Source organism: Chaetodon auriga, chromosome 7 (assembly GCF_051107435.1).
Source record: "Chaetodon auriga isolate fChaAug3 chromosome 7, fChaAug3.hap1, whole genome shotgun sequence".
Classification (NCBI taxonomy): domain Eukaryota; kingdom Metazoa; phylum Chordata; class Actinopteri; order Chaetodontiformes; family Chaetodontidae; genus Chaetodon; species Chaetodon auriga.
In genome coordinates this window covers 16,865,141-16,882,508 of record NC_135080.1, presented here as the reverse complement: position 1 = coordinate 16,882,508, position 17,368 = coordinate 16,865,141, and the positions used below count along the sequence as shown (strand labels likewise).

Below are 17,368 nucleotides of genomic sequence, written 5' to 3'. Positions count from 1 at the left end.
ACACGGCCCTTTGTGGAATAGGTTTGACATGCCTGGTGTAGAGGGAGGGTCTATCAAAAGCTGTGTCAAGCAAATAGAAGTAGTAGAACCTTCCATGTAAACATGTAAAGTCCCATAGCATAGCATATATGATTCAAGTCCATGCAGTCATAATATAAAAAATGCAAAATGAGAAATGCTTCAACAAAATTGTGTTGCTCAGTTGCTCGTTCTATTTTATTTTGACTCTTCTGTGTTTCCTGTAAAGGCAAACAGGCAGATCTGCTCATATCTTGAAAAAAAGTACATTTAGGAAAATTTACTCACAACTCCTAGCATATGCATGAAACAAGTTAAAGAGTCACAGAAGTCATTGTTGCTTCTCATCTCTGTAGTTTTCTTGCTAAAGTGGTAATTTTACTTCCACTCTTTGATATACCCATCCTTGTCTACTAAAAACAGTAATTCATGTCATGAATTTCATTTCTCTCTGCTCACAGTTTAATAATTGATATTCCATTGTTGCAGTGATATGCAGATGTGAGGAAGACAGCAGTGTCTTTGGGAAATGTAGAGCTGTTCAGCAGCTGATAAACTATTCCTTCCACCTGCTTCAAACTTTTCTAACGCATGCCAATTACAACAGGTTGCAGAGTTCCTCCTCCTCTCCTGTCTTTGAATATGAAAGGGTGGGATATGTGTGTGTTCATGAATAATAAAAGCTGTTTTCCGGCATCATGTGGGGAACTCTCCCTTGTTTTAAATTCTCATTTTCCTGAGCTGTCACACCCATGTGGCGCTGTGATAGAAAGATTGTTAGTATGAGAGAGAGAGGGAGATAGAGACAGTGATAGGGAGGTGGCACAGACCGGTAACTTGCAGAGGTAAAACAACACAAGGAAGCCAGAGGTTGAAAAAAGAGAAAGACTGAACAATATGTTATCTTTATTTACAGAAGAAATAACTATACATTGTGAAGTATCATAAAAAATAGTATTTTCAGCAATCAAAATGTGTAATGTGCCTATCAAGGTAAGAGGATGTCGTCCCACATATGTATTGCTGCCTAAATCACAATATGACTTAAAGATATTTGCTTGCTTGAAGAAAATTTCCCTGTTGATATGAAATATCCAGGCATGTACACTGGCATCGCTCACAGGTAGGAAAGTGATGAGTGGTACTGGAAACAAGCACTTGAAAATATGCTCAGAGGCAGACACACTCACACACACGCACATCTTTCTTTTAATAGTTCGTCTTGTTTATGCCATCACATTAATCAGCTCTAATTTGCCGCCCATTTTTCAATTAGAAGTGAAGTATTACACCAAAAATTAATAATAAAACCAAACCAGATTTGATGAAAGTATGATTCAGTGGGTAAATGTTTATTAAATAACGTATTTAATAAAACAAGTTTGATTTGATTTTCGCGTTTGTCTTTCATCAAATTTTAAATTTGCACTTCACCTTCGGTGTTGTCACACTGAACACTGAATGATTTCTTGAATGAGCTATAATTTTATAATTAAAAAACAAATTAATCTGGGCTTTAAAACTGTTTCATTGCTGTGCCTCAGTGTGTTTTTCTCACTGTAGCCAAAGGCAAACAAAACAAAAAAAAATTTGAGATAAGAAGACAAAAAATATAAAATTACATAAAAAAATGTTCTGGGGAAAAAATGGCAGCAGCCACAAAAGGTCACACTATTATTGTACACATATCCACCAGTAACTAACAGCTTATTAGCATGCATGTTAGTAGAATATTGGCTCTTTACTAGTCATCATGAAGCACTTATTAATGCTTTATTTATGTGTGTGTGTGTGTGTGTGTGTGTGTGTGTGTGTATGTGTGTTTATAGCTGAGGAAGAGGATTTTCGTCACTACTTTGCATCATTGTTTGCTGTCCCTGTCAGCAGGGGTATGACTGAGCCTCAGATTACTACACCTGAATCGTGCCTCATCATAGAAGTCCTGGATGAGGTGAGAATGACTGAAGCGTTTTATTTTAACCAAGTGTTTCACCTCCATGAACACACACGGTGTGTCTATACAAAGCAAATGGGGTAGGAGACAGACATACACTTACGCCTGCACACAAGGCTTCACATTCATTAGCATATTCTTTCATTTCCTCGCTCTCTCTCATCCACGTGTAATGACATTGTTCTCTTGTTTTCTGCAGAGAGAAAGAGATACAGATGGAGATGTTGCTGAGCAGAGGACAAGCAACAGAGAGTGAGCCTCAATTAAAAATACATATGTACTGTAATTTCACAGGTGCCTACCACATTCACACTGGCCTGTGTGAAGAGTTTAACCAGTTACATCTGTTCAGACTGTAAGAGAACCAGGCTTTTCATCTACAAGGAAATTCTACAGAAAATTCTGAACTCTGTTGAATTACTAAACAAGGCTGACAGTATCGACCAAATGTTGTTCAGATTTTCAGCATTTAGTCAAGAAATTAACATCAAAGACACTTATTTTTACAGTAGATGTCTTTTGGGAGGGAAATGTGTGGCTGGAATAAATGTTCAACACCTGTGTTGAAGTGTAGTAGATAAGACTCATGAGGTGACAAGCAAAAATTTGTAAGTGAGGAGAAGAGTAATTTATGAACATTCCCAAGCAGCTGGTAAACAATCAGGTGAACAGCGGGTGTCCACTTGATTGAATTCAGTTTTGTTCCCCTTGAGACCAAGGAAAGGATAGTTGTTATCACATCCAGTCACCTCATATTATGATACATGCAGGTGTGAGCATCTTGACACCATAAAGAGAAGAATGTCATGGAGGTTCTTGTCAATAATGGAGGAGTAAACATCACATTACAAACATGCATTAACATCCAGTCAGTATTTAATAAGGAATCCTATGATTAATGTAAAATCTGTTGAATTGTTCACTAATATTTTAGTATATAGTAAGTAAAGTATATTATATTAGTAAAGTATAACAATGTCAGGTGCTAGGAAAGTTGTGGATAGCCATTAGTCGTGGACATGGACTCTAATAAAGTCTCCTATTCCCTATGCAGGCTGCCTTCTGTCCAGCAGGTCCTCAGTAAGGGAAGAACACCGGCTCCCCAAACAGCCCTAACCAGCGGCAGGTCCTCAAGAGTCAGCTACTTGTCTCCCAGTCCAACACAACCGTCCAGACAGTCTACAGCACCAGCACAGCCCAAAGCAGCTCACAAGCTACATCTGTCAAAACCTCAGCCTTCACAAGCAGAACCCTTGATGAAACGTAAGCTGTGTGTTTTTAATAATAAGGAGTAAAACGGGCATTTTCTGTGTAGTTATAGTACTGAGGAAATACCTCCCTTTTTTTGATGACAATGATGTATTGGTTAAGTGGTGTGACAGGAAATCTTATGGGAAAACTGAACATGGTGTAATCGGTGCATGTTTAAAAGCACATAAAAATATAGTGTCACACTTGTACATAGGGGAAACAAGGAATGAAAGGGCAAAATGCAGACTACAAAGTCACAGCTGGTGCAGTTCAAATGATTTATTACAAAAAAAAGCAATAAACAAAAGGCTTACAGGATGCAGGCGAAGGTCAAAAAAGTCCAAAACAGGAAAAACAAAACCAACGTCCAAAAGCACTGGAAAATAGACTGGAACTCTTGACATACTGGGTACAAGGATGAACTGGCACAGACTGAGGGAAAAGACTTAAATGCACTAGGGTTGGGAGATTAATGAGGACAGGTGAAACAAATCAACAATCACAAGGGAAGGAAAACACAGGAAGAAAAGCAAAAGATGACACATGAGGGAAACAGGAAATAACACCCAAAACCATGACAGATAGATGACTGGAAGAGGTATGTGGATGGCAACATTTATAAACTTCTGAGCCTAAAAATGAAGTGCACGAACTGGCTTTGGCTGTGTACCATGTAACTGTAGTGGATGAAATAAGCTTCCAGGCCCAGTGTGATGACACCATGACTTCAGTCAAAGTGGCCTCAGTTTTGTCACGAATATCCCTGGAGGTAGAACATTGATCTCTTCTACACATACAGGTCAGGTGTGAATGTTGATTTGATCACCTGTATTGAATATGGGCCACGCTCAAATATATTTGATCTCAGAGGTAAATCAGGATTGAGCACTTGCTGCATAGCCCTAGTCAAGGACACTCTGTGTGTGTGTGTGTGTGTGTGTGTGTTTGTGTGTGTGTTTTTTAATAAAAATGTGTGCGAGCACAAGCCTGCAAAAACAACTAATATCCTTATTGTTTTCCGTGTCTGCACAGCAATGTCCTCTGAAAGCAAACCATCAGCATGCCCCACTGACACTCCAAGGACTTCAAAGACATCAATCAAGACTCCAACGTGGACGTCACAGAAGCCCAATTGCTCCCCCATGGTCAATAAATCAAAACCTGTCTGTGGATCACCACAACTTTTGTCCTCGCCATCGTTATCACATTCCCAAACTGAGATCTCTAAATCCTCAGACAGTGCTGTCTCGTTTGCACGTGATGTCTCTCCCTTGGCTCATGCCAGACCACCAATCCCAGAAGAGCATCCCTCCCCTTCTCCATCCATCTCCCTGAGGTCTACGTTCACCATGTCACCAACAAGCTCCTTTGAGTCAACCTTATTGCCCAAAGTTTACCAATCAACCCCATTACAAAAAGACTCATCTCTGTTACCAGAACAACGGCAATCTTCCCCGTTATTCCCTGAACCAATCTCATCACTGAAGCTTTCCCATTCCACCCCAAGCAATCAGGAGTTTTCAAGGCAATCCCAACAGTCTCTCTGTGACCCAGAGACTCTCATATCAGATACTCAACTGCAGCTGCCGCTGTCACCTGTGTCACCGAGTCCAAATCCACCACCAGAATCTCTGGAACCAAGTCCACCTGTCAAAGCCCTATCGGCTTTATCTCTGTTTAATGAGTCCCCACCAGATGCACATTCTAGACAAAGGTCAACTCCAACACATGAGCATGCTCCAGTTTTTATGTCCTCTACCCTGAACTCTGTTGACCATAGATCAAATGCACAGTGTACTCCATCACTTCCATCACACCTTTTAAATATCATCCAAACTTGTCCTCTAGCTGTGAAAATGGAGGAGGAAGAGGAGCTATCAGTTGGTAAGCAAATTATAATGATGAGCTCTCTTTGTACGTGTGTGTGGGTGAGCACCGATTCGCCACTTGAAGTTTACATTTTTGAAAGTGAAATGGTTGCTAATGGTTAGTTAGTTTACTATTTATACAGTATGAGATGGGCTGGATTGAAACTATTTTCATGTGTATCAGAAATTCTTGTTACATACCCATCATTCAGTGGGTTGTCTAGTGTTTCTGTTCAGTCGTGAGGCTCATGCTGTTTCCTGACTGTCAAAGACATCAAAAAATCTGAGCAAGTTGGTGGTAACAATCTTTATGTGTGGCTTGTGCAGTCTTAAGGTTTCAGCTTGTCTCCAGCTTTGTCCCTAAACTTGTTCTGTCTTGCATGCAGTCTGATTTTTGTTCTTGTTATGGTTGTATCAGCACACTGATGTTTCTTAACTGTGTGATGCACCACCATTATGTATCTAATTTGCGGTAGTGACTACAACTGGAACATCAGGTGCCACGCCTACTCCCTGTCACCAAGAGTACAAACAAAGCTCCTCGCTATTTCCATAAATAACAAAACATGCAATCAGAAATCAGTCCTCCTACATTCATATGTATGCCAGTGATACAGTTCTTTTTCTCAGTTGGTCCCTCTTGAGATTCATTTCTCCATGAAAGATTCCTCATTATTCAAGAAGCGTTTGCCAATTAACACCTCATATAATTAACAGCCCTAATTGAGATCATGTGATTTGGAAAGAACATTTCCACCTCTACTAAGCATTTTCGAAACATTTCTCATGGCATAGATCTTGAAATTGAAGTGGGCTTGTGGTATAATTTCACCAACTAGCAAGGAAAAAGGAGGCAACCTTGGATGTGAAAACTCAAGCGTCTTGTATTATTGAGCACAATTTTATTATGGAGGCACCCTGTTTGGCTGGGCCTCATCACTTAAATTCTTATAAAAACAAAATCTAGATGAAATGCCTAAATTAAATTGAGCACCCTGATGAAGGCCACTGGTGTAATAAGGATGAACACAGCTTAGACCCAAAGTCATGATGAAAGACTGAAATGTGCTGGATTTCACAATGAAGTTGCTCCTCTGTAGTACTACAAGTGCTGCAAGAATTTTGACCTTCACCACTTTTGTCACGTCTTACAAGCATCTAATTCAACAGCAACCCACACTACTTGAAAGTTTAACAATGACTCAGCTTTATTGTAACTCATCCTCTTGCTTGTTTTTATGTACCCATGTTTATTTTTTTTTATCTGTCAGGCACTTACCATGCATGAAATTTCAAGTGGCCACCTAAACGTCCTTACTTTCCACCGTACTGCTATTTTTACATACAGTATGACTCCATCGCACAGTCCGTTTATGGTAGAATCTCATACACAGACTTGATGCATTTTGCATATCACGACAGTATTGTTAGGTGAATTTTACAGAGATCAAGCAATCATTTCTGGGCACCAGAATTTGTGTTGCGAAAAAGGAAAAAAATAGTTCATATTTATGGATGGGGAAGCACAGTTCTTTGCAGTGAAGTGATTCCTGATAGAACACTTTACTGCCAGGCTACATTTTGCCTGAACACAATTCTCAATGGCCAGGCAGTTTATATGAATAAAACGCTCGTGGCTCTCAGCAGTAATGGCTTCCTTTATTCCACTGAGCTGTCAAAGCCAATTTAGATCCAACCATAAAAAGTGTTCTTTATTTTTTTTAAATATCGATTAGGGTTTTAAGTAAATACCTGACATAATGCTACAACAGACAGGAAGGTAATTACACTATAAAGAATGGCCCTGAATTCCCTTAGTATACAGTACATACCCACGCTCACACAGGCATGCACGCATTAGGATTTATTGATGCAAATACACACTTTTTTCTCATACATGCAGGTGAACACACACACATACATGAATTCACAGAAGAGTACTTTAGGTACACATGTTACAGCAATTTATTTGAAGTGTTTTTTGCTGACTCTCGGGCGTACGCTGTGTGTTTTGCGTGTGTGTGTGTCTGCGTGGGCGCACATTTGCAATGTGTGGATGTGTGTGTACAGGGTAGGGTTTGCTGTCCCTTTAGAATTGCTTTTACTTCACTTGGTCCCACATCCTGACTTCACACTTCTGCCTCCTTTCCTCTATTCATCCATCATCTCTATGTTTTCCTTCATCCTTTGCATCTTTCTCAACCTTCACTTCCTTCAGCTCTTTGACCAGTCTGACACCGAATGCCTCCTTTATCAGCTTATTAGAGCTTGATGCATGTGTGGCGGTGTCAAGGACGCTTACATCACATTTCAGAATTTTCATTGGATGTAAAAGATGAAAGTATACCTTCAGTGATTCAAAGCGTGATAAATCAATGGATCAATGTGCTCTGACTATTCACCTTGAAAGTCACATTGTTTGAACCAAAACTATAATGGATTATAGTCCAATATATTCAAACAAACATCTTGAATCATTACTCAAAGTAAAACTTTAATCCTCTAAACATGCGTGTTTGTATTTTTCACCAAGACAGTGGAGATGAAATGTCCAGTGATAGCTTGGGTCTTCTTCCACGTGAGGACGACTCTTCAGACGAAGAAGCACAGATGCACGGACGTTTAACCAGAGGGAGCTCCGGAGAAGAACAGCAAGGGAATCCTGCCATATCTCATCTACAAGATTGCTTTGTTCCTGCAGACGTAGAAAGAGAAAAAGATTTGCAGACTGATGAGCAAGAACAGCTGTCAGAACCATCCACGGTAACATGTTTCCATATTCCCACATGCTTTTGGCTTCTTGGAGGAAGAACCTTGGGCTAGAGAGCTATATGGTAAAATGATTTTCTGGGGAGCTCAAATCTCTTGTTTGTAAGAGAATACTACTCCTTCACTGGGTTCAGCCCGTGAGTGCGTTTTATAAGCGGTTGCCAAGCTGACAATCAGTGTCAATACAAAATATATCTCATTGTAAATAAGTGTAACTAACACAAGCCTCCTAAATTTAATCCTTAATTTAGTCAATCTGTCACCACTGGTATCCTCTTTCATAACAAAAATGCCAGAAGAAAGTAGTACTAAAATAGAAGAAAGCATCAAGTCATTGTTCTGTGCGACCAGTATTATGACACCATGATGATGACATTTATCACTCAATTGATACGTGTTGAAAAATATTTGATTGCTAACCAGATAGCCTGTAACAGCTATATGCCAATACCCTAAAGTTTGTCTTTGAAGAACCTCAAACTGGGTCATAAAATGAGTAAACAGGCAGGTGTTAGAGAAGCACACCAGTGAACTGGACATAATCATTCCATAGAATGAAGACTTCAGTGACATGCATTTAGTTTCTTATTGTAGCTTACCTGATCCATTATACCATTTGTATCGCACTAATTACTTTACATTACTCATCTGTGGCTCAGAGACACCTAAGGCAGCGGTGTTAAAGGTGCACACGATTGAGGTACAAAAGAGAAAGAGAGTGGATTAAAAAGACACTGCTTGAATAGTCCCAAATGACCTATCAGCCATTTAATGGTATGAATCCTTTATACTGAGACAGAGGCATGAAAAAAAAATAAGGGTGGGGGGCCGGGGCGAGTAGTGCTTTATTAAAAAGCTGGAGCAAAATGAGGTTCATGATTGTGAAGATGGTGGTTATCTGTGGCCTCTGGACTTGAATCAAACTGCTCCTAAAATGATTAGATAATATTTTTTTCCATCTCCCTCCCTCTCTCTCTCTCTCTCTCTCTCTCTCTCTCTCTCTCTCGCTTCTTCTCTCTTGTCCTCCATTTATTTCTCTTACTTTATCTCCCTCTCTTTGCTTTGGTCCATCTCTTTGTCTATTCTCCAACTCCTTTTCTTCTGCCCTTCCTCCTTTTTGTTTTAACTTTACCCTGTAGTTCAGGCAGCTGCACCATTCTTTTTGATATGAGCAGCCATTGGTCTGCACAAAGACTTCTTCAATTGTTCTTCCAACACAGTATCACTGTGTTTGCTCTCTTGCCATTTAATTGTTACGCCTTTCTTCTTTCTTTCTGCCCTGTCTTCCTTTTGTCATTCTCCATCCTTGCTCCTTCTTCGTGCTTAGCACCACTATTCCCACATGCCTTCCTTCCTATTTTCTCCCGGCCCATCTGCAGTGTCTTGCAGTGCTATGGCTAGCATGCTAATGCATCAGATCTAATCTTAACTAAACAGAGCTTCCTCATTTTACCCCCGTCTCACAGGAGGACACTTGCGCGGGAAGAACAGGTAACCTACCACACTGCTGTGAGATGCTCTCACCAGCTCCAGGGGTTAATTAAAAATCAATTCATCAAGTGGAAACAAAGGAAACAGGGAGAGAGAGAAATAATCTCCAGTGAAAGAGGCTGGTTTATTAATATGCATTTGCAGAGCAGAAAATGGAAAAATAGAAATTTGAACACACTTACCTGTCTTTCCAAAAGTTAAATTGATATTGGGTTTTAGTTTGTCCTTTGAACTGATTTGGTTAGGATGGAAATGAAACTCAAGCTGTGAGACCAAACTATTAATTCCTTATTATACTGTACTCTCTTCACTCTATTTCCACATCCCTCTCTTTGCCCCCCATACACCCCTTCCTCGTATCCCCTCCTCAACTCCCTCCCTAATTTATATCTTCTTTCCATTTCTCCCTTCCTCCCTTATCTCCATTTGTGTATCATCTCTCCATCTCTCTCATTCTGACGTGATCTGTTCTTCCACTTGCTCCTTCCACTCCCTCCCTTTTCTACCACTTACCCTCTTCTTCCTTCCATCCCTCCTCCTGCTTCCCTCCGTCTGTTCCTATATCCCCTTAGGTGATGCACAAGCAGAGTGCTGGGTCTAAACCAGAGCAGTTCTGTGATCTGGATGGGTTTCCGCCTCTGGCTTTGGACATGAATTCTGATCAGTCAGACACACCAGAACAGACATACTGTGACTCACTGCACTCAAGCCAAACTTCACTCTACGATTCAGACCCAACAGGTAATTTGAAGAAGGGAAGTACTTTTAGGTGTAGGCATTTTTAGACTCCTCTTTTATTGAGTTTTTTTATTTCCTTAAACTGGCTCATGTTTTCCTATAAGTTACCAGAAAGTGCCGTTGCTGTTTTTGTGCTTCAAGAGATTAGATTGTGAAGATTACCTCTGTGTCCAGCTCTTGCCTGGAGATACTTTCCAATTTGCAAGCGTTATTCATATCACAAAGGCCTCATAATAGGATTTAGAACAAATATGTAAAAACGTAGAGCTTACAAGAGAGATGAAAATGAGTTTTAAACCCAGAGGAGCACTGGCTGCTCGGTGGAAAACGAGAGATGGGGGACAACACCGATAATTTACTGCTGGTGAGTCCATGGGGAGCTTTTCTGAGACGCCTTTTTATTTTGTGTGTGTATGTATGCATGTCTTTGCCTGCTTGTGTCTAAGTCTGGGTGCTTCTTTTTTACTTTCCTAAACTGTAGTTGAACACAGGCGCACACACAGACTTTCAGAGACCCCCCGCCCCCCCACTCCTCTCCCAGACAACATAGCCTTTCCTCTTGTTTCCAGTGTAGATAATTATGTTTTCGTCCTTCACATGGTGCACCAAGTATACTTTGACTTTACCTTTGAGAGGAATGTTGAAACATATATGTCGTCAGTGCAGTAGCATCTTTCTTACACAACACCGCTGAAAACATATGGTTTAATTAGTCATTACTGCCCAGAAAATGCAGCTTACAATGTAAAAAAAAGCCTATTCCAGCACAACTTTTTTGTTTTTGTACAGCAATTATCAATGTTGTTCTTTCATTATTATCCATCACTACACTTTGCCGGCGAGATAATGCACAGACATTTAATCATGGTGTGGGATTTTCTTCTTCCTCCTTTTTTCTTTCATTGCCTCTCTCACCTTGACTTACAGCACATAAATACTGCTGTAACAAGATGTTTTTGAAAAGTTTTGAAAATGATTTTCTGCTTTCTTACACTTATGATTTGTAAACTGGTCATGTCTACGAGGTGCTCAAACTGTCCACCAAGGCTGTTGGAAGTCTGGCCCTGCACCTCCAAATTGCCTCAGAGTTAAAGTAATAACGTTGGGATCGAATCAAACACAATAATTTATCATGATGCTCATTAGACCTGCTCTTGTCCAAGGCTGCTGAATTACATTTACTGTATTTCAAACAGCACCCACTGTTTTGATTGAGCAAGGATTTCTACTTCATACTTTGTTTGCTTAAGTAAGCTGCCACGGGCTAAGTGATCCCATCAACGTTTTCCTTCATCGAGTCTCAAAGCCCAGTTTTCCACTGTTTCATTGTCAAGCTAGCGTTAAATGAATGAGGTTGACAGTGAGAGACTCCCACAAGGGCACCACTACCCTCCTCGCACCATTCAGCCACTCCACACTGTCTCTGCCACCATCGTTAAAGCTCCAAAGTTAATGAGAGAGAAAGGTTAGAGAGGAGGAATATCACCTTGACAACACTCCGCACTCATTTATGTCCCTCCATCCCTCCATCTGTCTCCTCTTTTTTTTTCTTTTTTTTTTTTTTCCAGGCGGGCTGAGATCCAACAGGTTTTACCACCTCTCTCTCCTCTCTGCTCTTACTCCCTGTCACCCGGTCAGTCAGAAAATGAGGTTGTTAGTGTGCAGATTCTGTCTCGTGCATCCAGTCGAACAGAGAGAAGGAGACAGACAGACAGATAGAGGGACAGACAGGAAGGTCAATGGCCAAATCTGCACAGAAAGAGACAGAGAGGGAGAAGAGAAACAGGAAGCTGTATGCTGACACGAGTAGTAAGATGACAAACAGGTAGACAGACAAGCAGACGAATGCATGAAGAGGGACAGACTTGGCATCTTTGTACGCATTTTTAGCCATTTTTGTATCTCCCTTTTTTTTTTTTCAAAAGCGCTTCAACTCTCTCCATTTTCTTTGACTTTAAAAGCTGGCTGTCCGACTGCTCTGCTCCTTTCCTCTTTTCATTTGCAGCTGATTTCGACTAGTTAGTAGATTCTCCATCCAGTCAATCGTATTAATTGATTGGCTAACCATTGGAGAGAAAGAAGAAAACTGCAGTAATTGCATTGCAGCTGTCAGGATTGGCTGAACAGGCTTGTTAAGCAATATTGGTCCGCTACACATGCTGCTGCTGAATGGACACGTGGATTATTGTATCAAATGTAATGGATGTGTTGTGATTCTCTGAAAGCTTCTCTGCATAAGATTTGAAAATCTCTGACTTTTGCCTCTCCTAGTGGTAGACTCCAAAAAAAAACTGACTGAACGCAATGCGCACTGGAAGGGTTAAGTCACTGAATGATTTTAGCCATTTGTAATCATAACCTAATTTTCCGTTTTAATTTGATAAACAGCCATGGAAATGAGTAACCATATTCTATAATTCACGCAGCAGCTTTGTTTACTATGTGGTATTGATGCACTGTCATAGCCAAAAAGTTATTCCATGCATTGGATCTATACAAAATCGCACTGTTGGAGTCAGATAGCAAAGCAAATGCATTGCTATTTCCATTTACGAGCTATATGTCCAACTGATAGCAGCGTGACATTTCATGATCTGCGCCTTTGGGATTTCATTTGTCTTGTATCCAGATATTCTACACATTTTGTTGGGCAATAAAAGCATGTGAAAGTGGATAGAGTGAGGGGATGCTTTTTCAAACAGGGTAAACACAGACGTTTATGGGATTTAAAACAGTATTTTTGAAACACATTTTATGTTCCAGGCATTTATGCATGGCTGTTCTTTGTGAGAGTTTCAGATTATGTGTACCCTCTCTTACTTTTTCTCCCACTCTTTAAGGGTCACAGGGTTTTTGGCCAAGCGCCAGCCTCAGTACCTACGCTGAGGAACACCTGGTTTTCAGAATGATGAAGGACAACCGCATGCAGCCGACCAGAATTCAGATTCACTCAACCACACCCACCAGACCCACCAGTAGAAGAGAAATATCAGCGAACGAAGCAGGAACATCTGGTACGCTTGTGTGTATTTTGTCCGTGTGAACACTATCAAGCTTGCTGACCTCTAACTCTTACTTATTTTTCTCTCATACACCCAGAACTCTGTATCATACACAATTAATGCAGCTCATTTCTGCATATAGCCACACTTTCTTGGCACTGAGTATGCAGGGTTCTTATAGAGATTATACAGTATCACTCTAAAACACAAACAGGCGCACACGTCGCGCATACGGACACTTTATACATACACATGCAGGATTGGGAGTCGGTCCAGGATTGTGTCAGCTCATCACTTCCCATTCTGAGAACCCAGAAACACTGCGGTAATCTGTTTATCCAGATACACGCACGCACACGCATACACATTTGCGTTTACACACACCACAGACACCTGAGTGACAAAACGTTAATCTGCTCTACTCAGTGATATATCTAATGCTCCCATTTCACCGTAAACATCTGTGTTTATTCTTTTCTTCCTCCAGTCCGTTCTTTACACCGCCAAGCCATTGAGCCCTGCTGTCTGCTGTTTTCTTCATGAATCTTGCCTATTTTCTCCTGCTGTGCAAAAGTTTCACACATTTGTGGGATTCTTTTATCATTTTTATGTTTTATTCCTCCTTTTACTCACTTCATTTTACCTCTAAAGCAAATAGTTTGAGGCACCGACGCCCACCTTGTGCTCATTTGCGTTAAGGTGGAATAAAGTTCAAGCATCCGCTCTTGTAAGACCACTCAAGAGCTCACAACCTTTTCAGTATGTTTAATTATAGCATCAGAAGGACTCTTGAGTGCTCAGCATGTTTTCAATATTTCTAATTCCACAAGGGAACCTAACCACAGGCGTTTCGGCAAGTTGCCTCACTCTGTGTGCCTCATTGTGCTGTGTTTTCAGTGTGACGCTCCAATGTGCTGTCTGACAGCACTCGGAGGAAGGCTTCTTGCTGAAACATCTGTGTTTTGGCTCCCTTGTGCCATTAATGAATGTGTGCTCCCATGCATCTTTTTGAGTGGGGAACTCTCTTTCAAGTTCACGGCATTTGGTTTACCCTTCTGTTTTTTGCAGGCTTCATTTTAGCTATATGTATATGCATAGACCCCAGTTATACCTGACGTTTTAATCAGCCATGTGAAAAAGACACATTATGATGATTATAATTGGTTTAAAAGACCAAGCAGAATAAAATGCTCCATATAAACACCTCAATCAGAATAAACAGGCCCAAACTTATGGAAATTTCAGTCAGTTGTAGAGGGATAGTTAAAACCTTTTCAGAAACTCATCTAAGAAAATTGTACAATGTAAATCTAACACACACACACACACACACACACACACATATGTACATCACATATATCACACACACATACACACTCTATACTGTTGACATACTGTGTAGTGCTTACAGTGCATGCAAAATAAGAAAGATTGAAATCTCACTGAAGGCCATTAAGTGAGATCAGATTTTAATCTCACTCTCAATTTACACTAAATACATTCTAACTCGAGCACAGAGCTTTATCAGTCACCAAAATCTAGAGAGCGCACATGTGCCAGCAGCACCGTGCTGCATGCATCATTCCTCCCATGCTGTTTAGTTTGACAGTGCAGGTGGTTGTGAAGCACTAAGTGGAGGTTCTGTGCCAGTTGAAAGACAGAGCCAGGCACCGGGAGGAGGTAGGGAGAGTTAAGGAGACAATGGAAGACTGAAAGAATGAAAGACTTAACACTGGAGCTGGTTAGACAGCACGCAGCATGAGGAATCAGTGTGCCACACACACACTCGCGCACACACCCACACCATCATAGCTTCTCAATGGGGGCCTCGATGTAATTTACAGTGAGCAGGTGGGGATGGATGTTCAATCTGATTCAATTTGATGTGGCTCGGAGTGGAGTGGGATGAGACACCGCTCATTCCACTGACTGTTGTGATCGTTTCTCCGTCTCTCACCCTCTCTCCCTGAATCCCGAGCCGCGTACCCCTTCCCTTCCTCCTCCTTCCTCTCGTCTTTTTCTACATCTCCTCTTATCTCTTTCTTGCATTCACATTTTCTCTAGCTGTTTTTGTAAGATACCTTTACCGTATGTCCTCACATCCATTGATCCTTCTGTATATTTATCCTACCACCTCCAAACATTTCTCTTTCTTTCTCATTCAGGGTCCAACCGTTCTGAAATGTCCACACCAACTCAGTTTCCGGTGGCTGCTGCCTGCTGCTTGTTCAGTCCCACGCTGGGCTCAGAATTGGGTCCAGCGTTTCGTCCGTTGTCCCGGGCAGCCCAGGAGATCGTGGATATCTGTAGTGTGGACCAGACAGGCTGTGAGGACCCTGATCTGGACACTGACACAACTGCACACACAATCTACGAACTGGAGCAGGAGCTCAAACTCATGACCAAGGGTACAGACACGTACATACAGTACATTCAGAGTCATGTATGCAAACACAGCATCATGGTATGGCGACCTAATAACCAAACAAGGGTGTTATGGGATGTTGGATAAATAGTGGTGATGGTGGTTTTAAAATAAAGCCACAAGCATTTAACTTGCTTAATATCTACCTCAGAAACAGGGCAGCAGGCGTCAATATTTGAAGCAGGAAGCGGTGGAAGTCAAGATCAGCATGAAAGTCATCATTTCACATGGTGGGTAACATGCACACACAAACTAATGCAGTCTTGGTGCCAAGAATGAATGTGTCTTGCAAAGTCTGCCACCTGCCTATCCAGAGCAGATGGACAACATTTTGTTGACTTTATTTAGTGAAGGTACACCTTTAGAAAGCTCTAAAATCACAGAAAGCCTGCTGCAACCAGCTGACATGTGGTCACACAGAAAAAACACATTTTGATCATTCATTAACACCAGCGAGAATAAAGAAAATTCGTTCCAGCTCTGTAATCCACGACAATAGCTTCCACTGAAAGCCTTTCCTTTGCTCTGGTGACTCTCTTTACAGTCATCTGAAGGCAGCAGGTGTCTGTTTCATCTGCAGTCTCTAATTGGAGTGATGTTACACACTGTCAAGCCACAATTATGCACGGAAGATCTACCGGTTAAATTCTGTGCAACAAGCACCAGATTGTTGTAGAATAACCACAGAAACCTCCATGCTCATGTGCACATCAGACTATAGTTGTCATACAGTTTTCACTGCAGTCTCTGTCCAAACAGTGGAGGAACAGCTGTGCACGTCATCTTCTTTTTAACCAGTCTGCGCAAAGTGTCGCCTACAGAGGATCATGTCTATGTTGCAATATGAAGATTAGGCAACTATTTTGTTCCCAGATTATCAGCAATTAGTTTTTCATGTAAAACAGTCAAATTTAACTGAAACAAAGAAATACAACATTAAGAAAATAGACTGCATTTTAAATTCTGCTTTTATTTATGGCACTATGGTGGTATTGAACTGCAGATGGTTATTGTATGGATGATTGTGATGTCACAAATGCTCTGTGATGCATGAAAAACATGATTTGATCTTGAACATTTTCCATCCAAGATTTCCAGCAAGTTCCCTCTGAAGAAAACTCTCCACAGGATTCCCAGACTGTCAGTGAAGTGCTCTGTGTTTAAAGGGGATGAAAGCAGTGAATGTGGCTGGCTGTGATGGTCACAGCCCACCTGTAATATATGATGATGCTTTCTCTCTGAATCCTTCATGTATGCAAGCACACCATGTGTGCCAGGCAAACCTGGCCACAAAATTTACCAAAGCTGTGTTTGGCCACGCTTCACGAAAGCAGAGCCCCGTGTATATTTGTTACCAAACCTGAAAAAGTTAGCACATTGAGTTCCACCCATTTCAGACATTTGCACAGCCTCTAGAATTCAAAAATAGTAGCTGCAGCTTCAGCAGCTGTTAAAGTATCCATTACAATTTGACATCCTGAAAGGCTTTTTTTCCCTGTGACAATCTGTATCTAGCCTCTGTAACTTCCTGTTTTCACACTGTTGTCTGTGTCTTTTCGCCATGATCGGCATGTAATCCATTGCTTTCTCTCCCCCTACACTTCCCTATACTCCTCCACCATTCCAGTGGTCACGATGGGGGGTAATCCCTCTTTTTTGTGCTCCGTCAATCCCTCTCTCTGTTGGATATGTGCAGTGTGTAATGGATCGTTAGCCAGCAGAACGACTTTAGCTTTGACAGCATGTAGGGTATCAGGCCTTAATGTGCTGCTTAATGTGTGCATGTGTGTGAGACAGAGAGCCAGAGTGTCAATGTATTTTTCTTGTATTCCAAAATGAGTGCGCGGCTGTG

The 17,368-nt window shown here is 41.2% G+C and overlaps 1 protein-coding gene across 1 annotated transcript in view; it reads left to right on the top strand.

Annotated features, from left to right (window-relative positions):
• The window catches only part of zbbx (zinc finger, B-box domain containing), a 50,562-nt gene that overhangs the window by 31,362 nt on the left and 1,832 nt on the right, over positions 1–17,368 (top strand). The window contains exons 11-19 of the mRNA XM_076735267.1: positions 1,848–1,969; positions 2,172–2,224; positions 3,027–3,235; positions 4,256–5,107; positions 7,625–7,854; positions 9,924–10,092; positions 12,930–13,103; positions 15,257–15,499; positions 15,668–15,746. Of these exons, the coding sequence (XP_076591382.1) occupies positions 1,848–1,969; positions 2,172–2,224; positions 3,027–3,235; positions 4,256–5,107; positions 7,625–7,854; positions 9,924–10,092; positions 12,930–13,103; positions 15,257–15,499; positions 15,668–15,746 (2,131 nt within the window). The remainder of the gene's footprint in view (positions 1–1,847; positions 1,970–2,171; positions 2,225–3,026; positions 3,236–4,255; positions 5,108–7,624; positions 7,855–9,923; positions 10,093–12,929; positions 13,104–15,256; positions 15,500–15,667; positions 15,747–17,368) is intronic.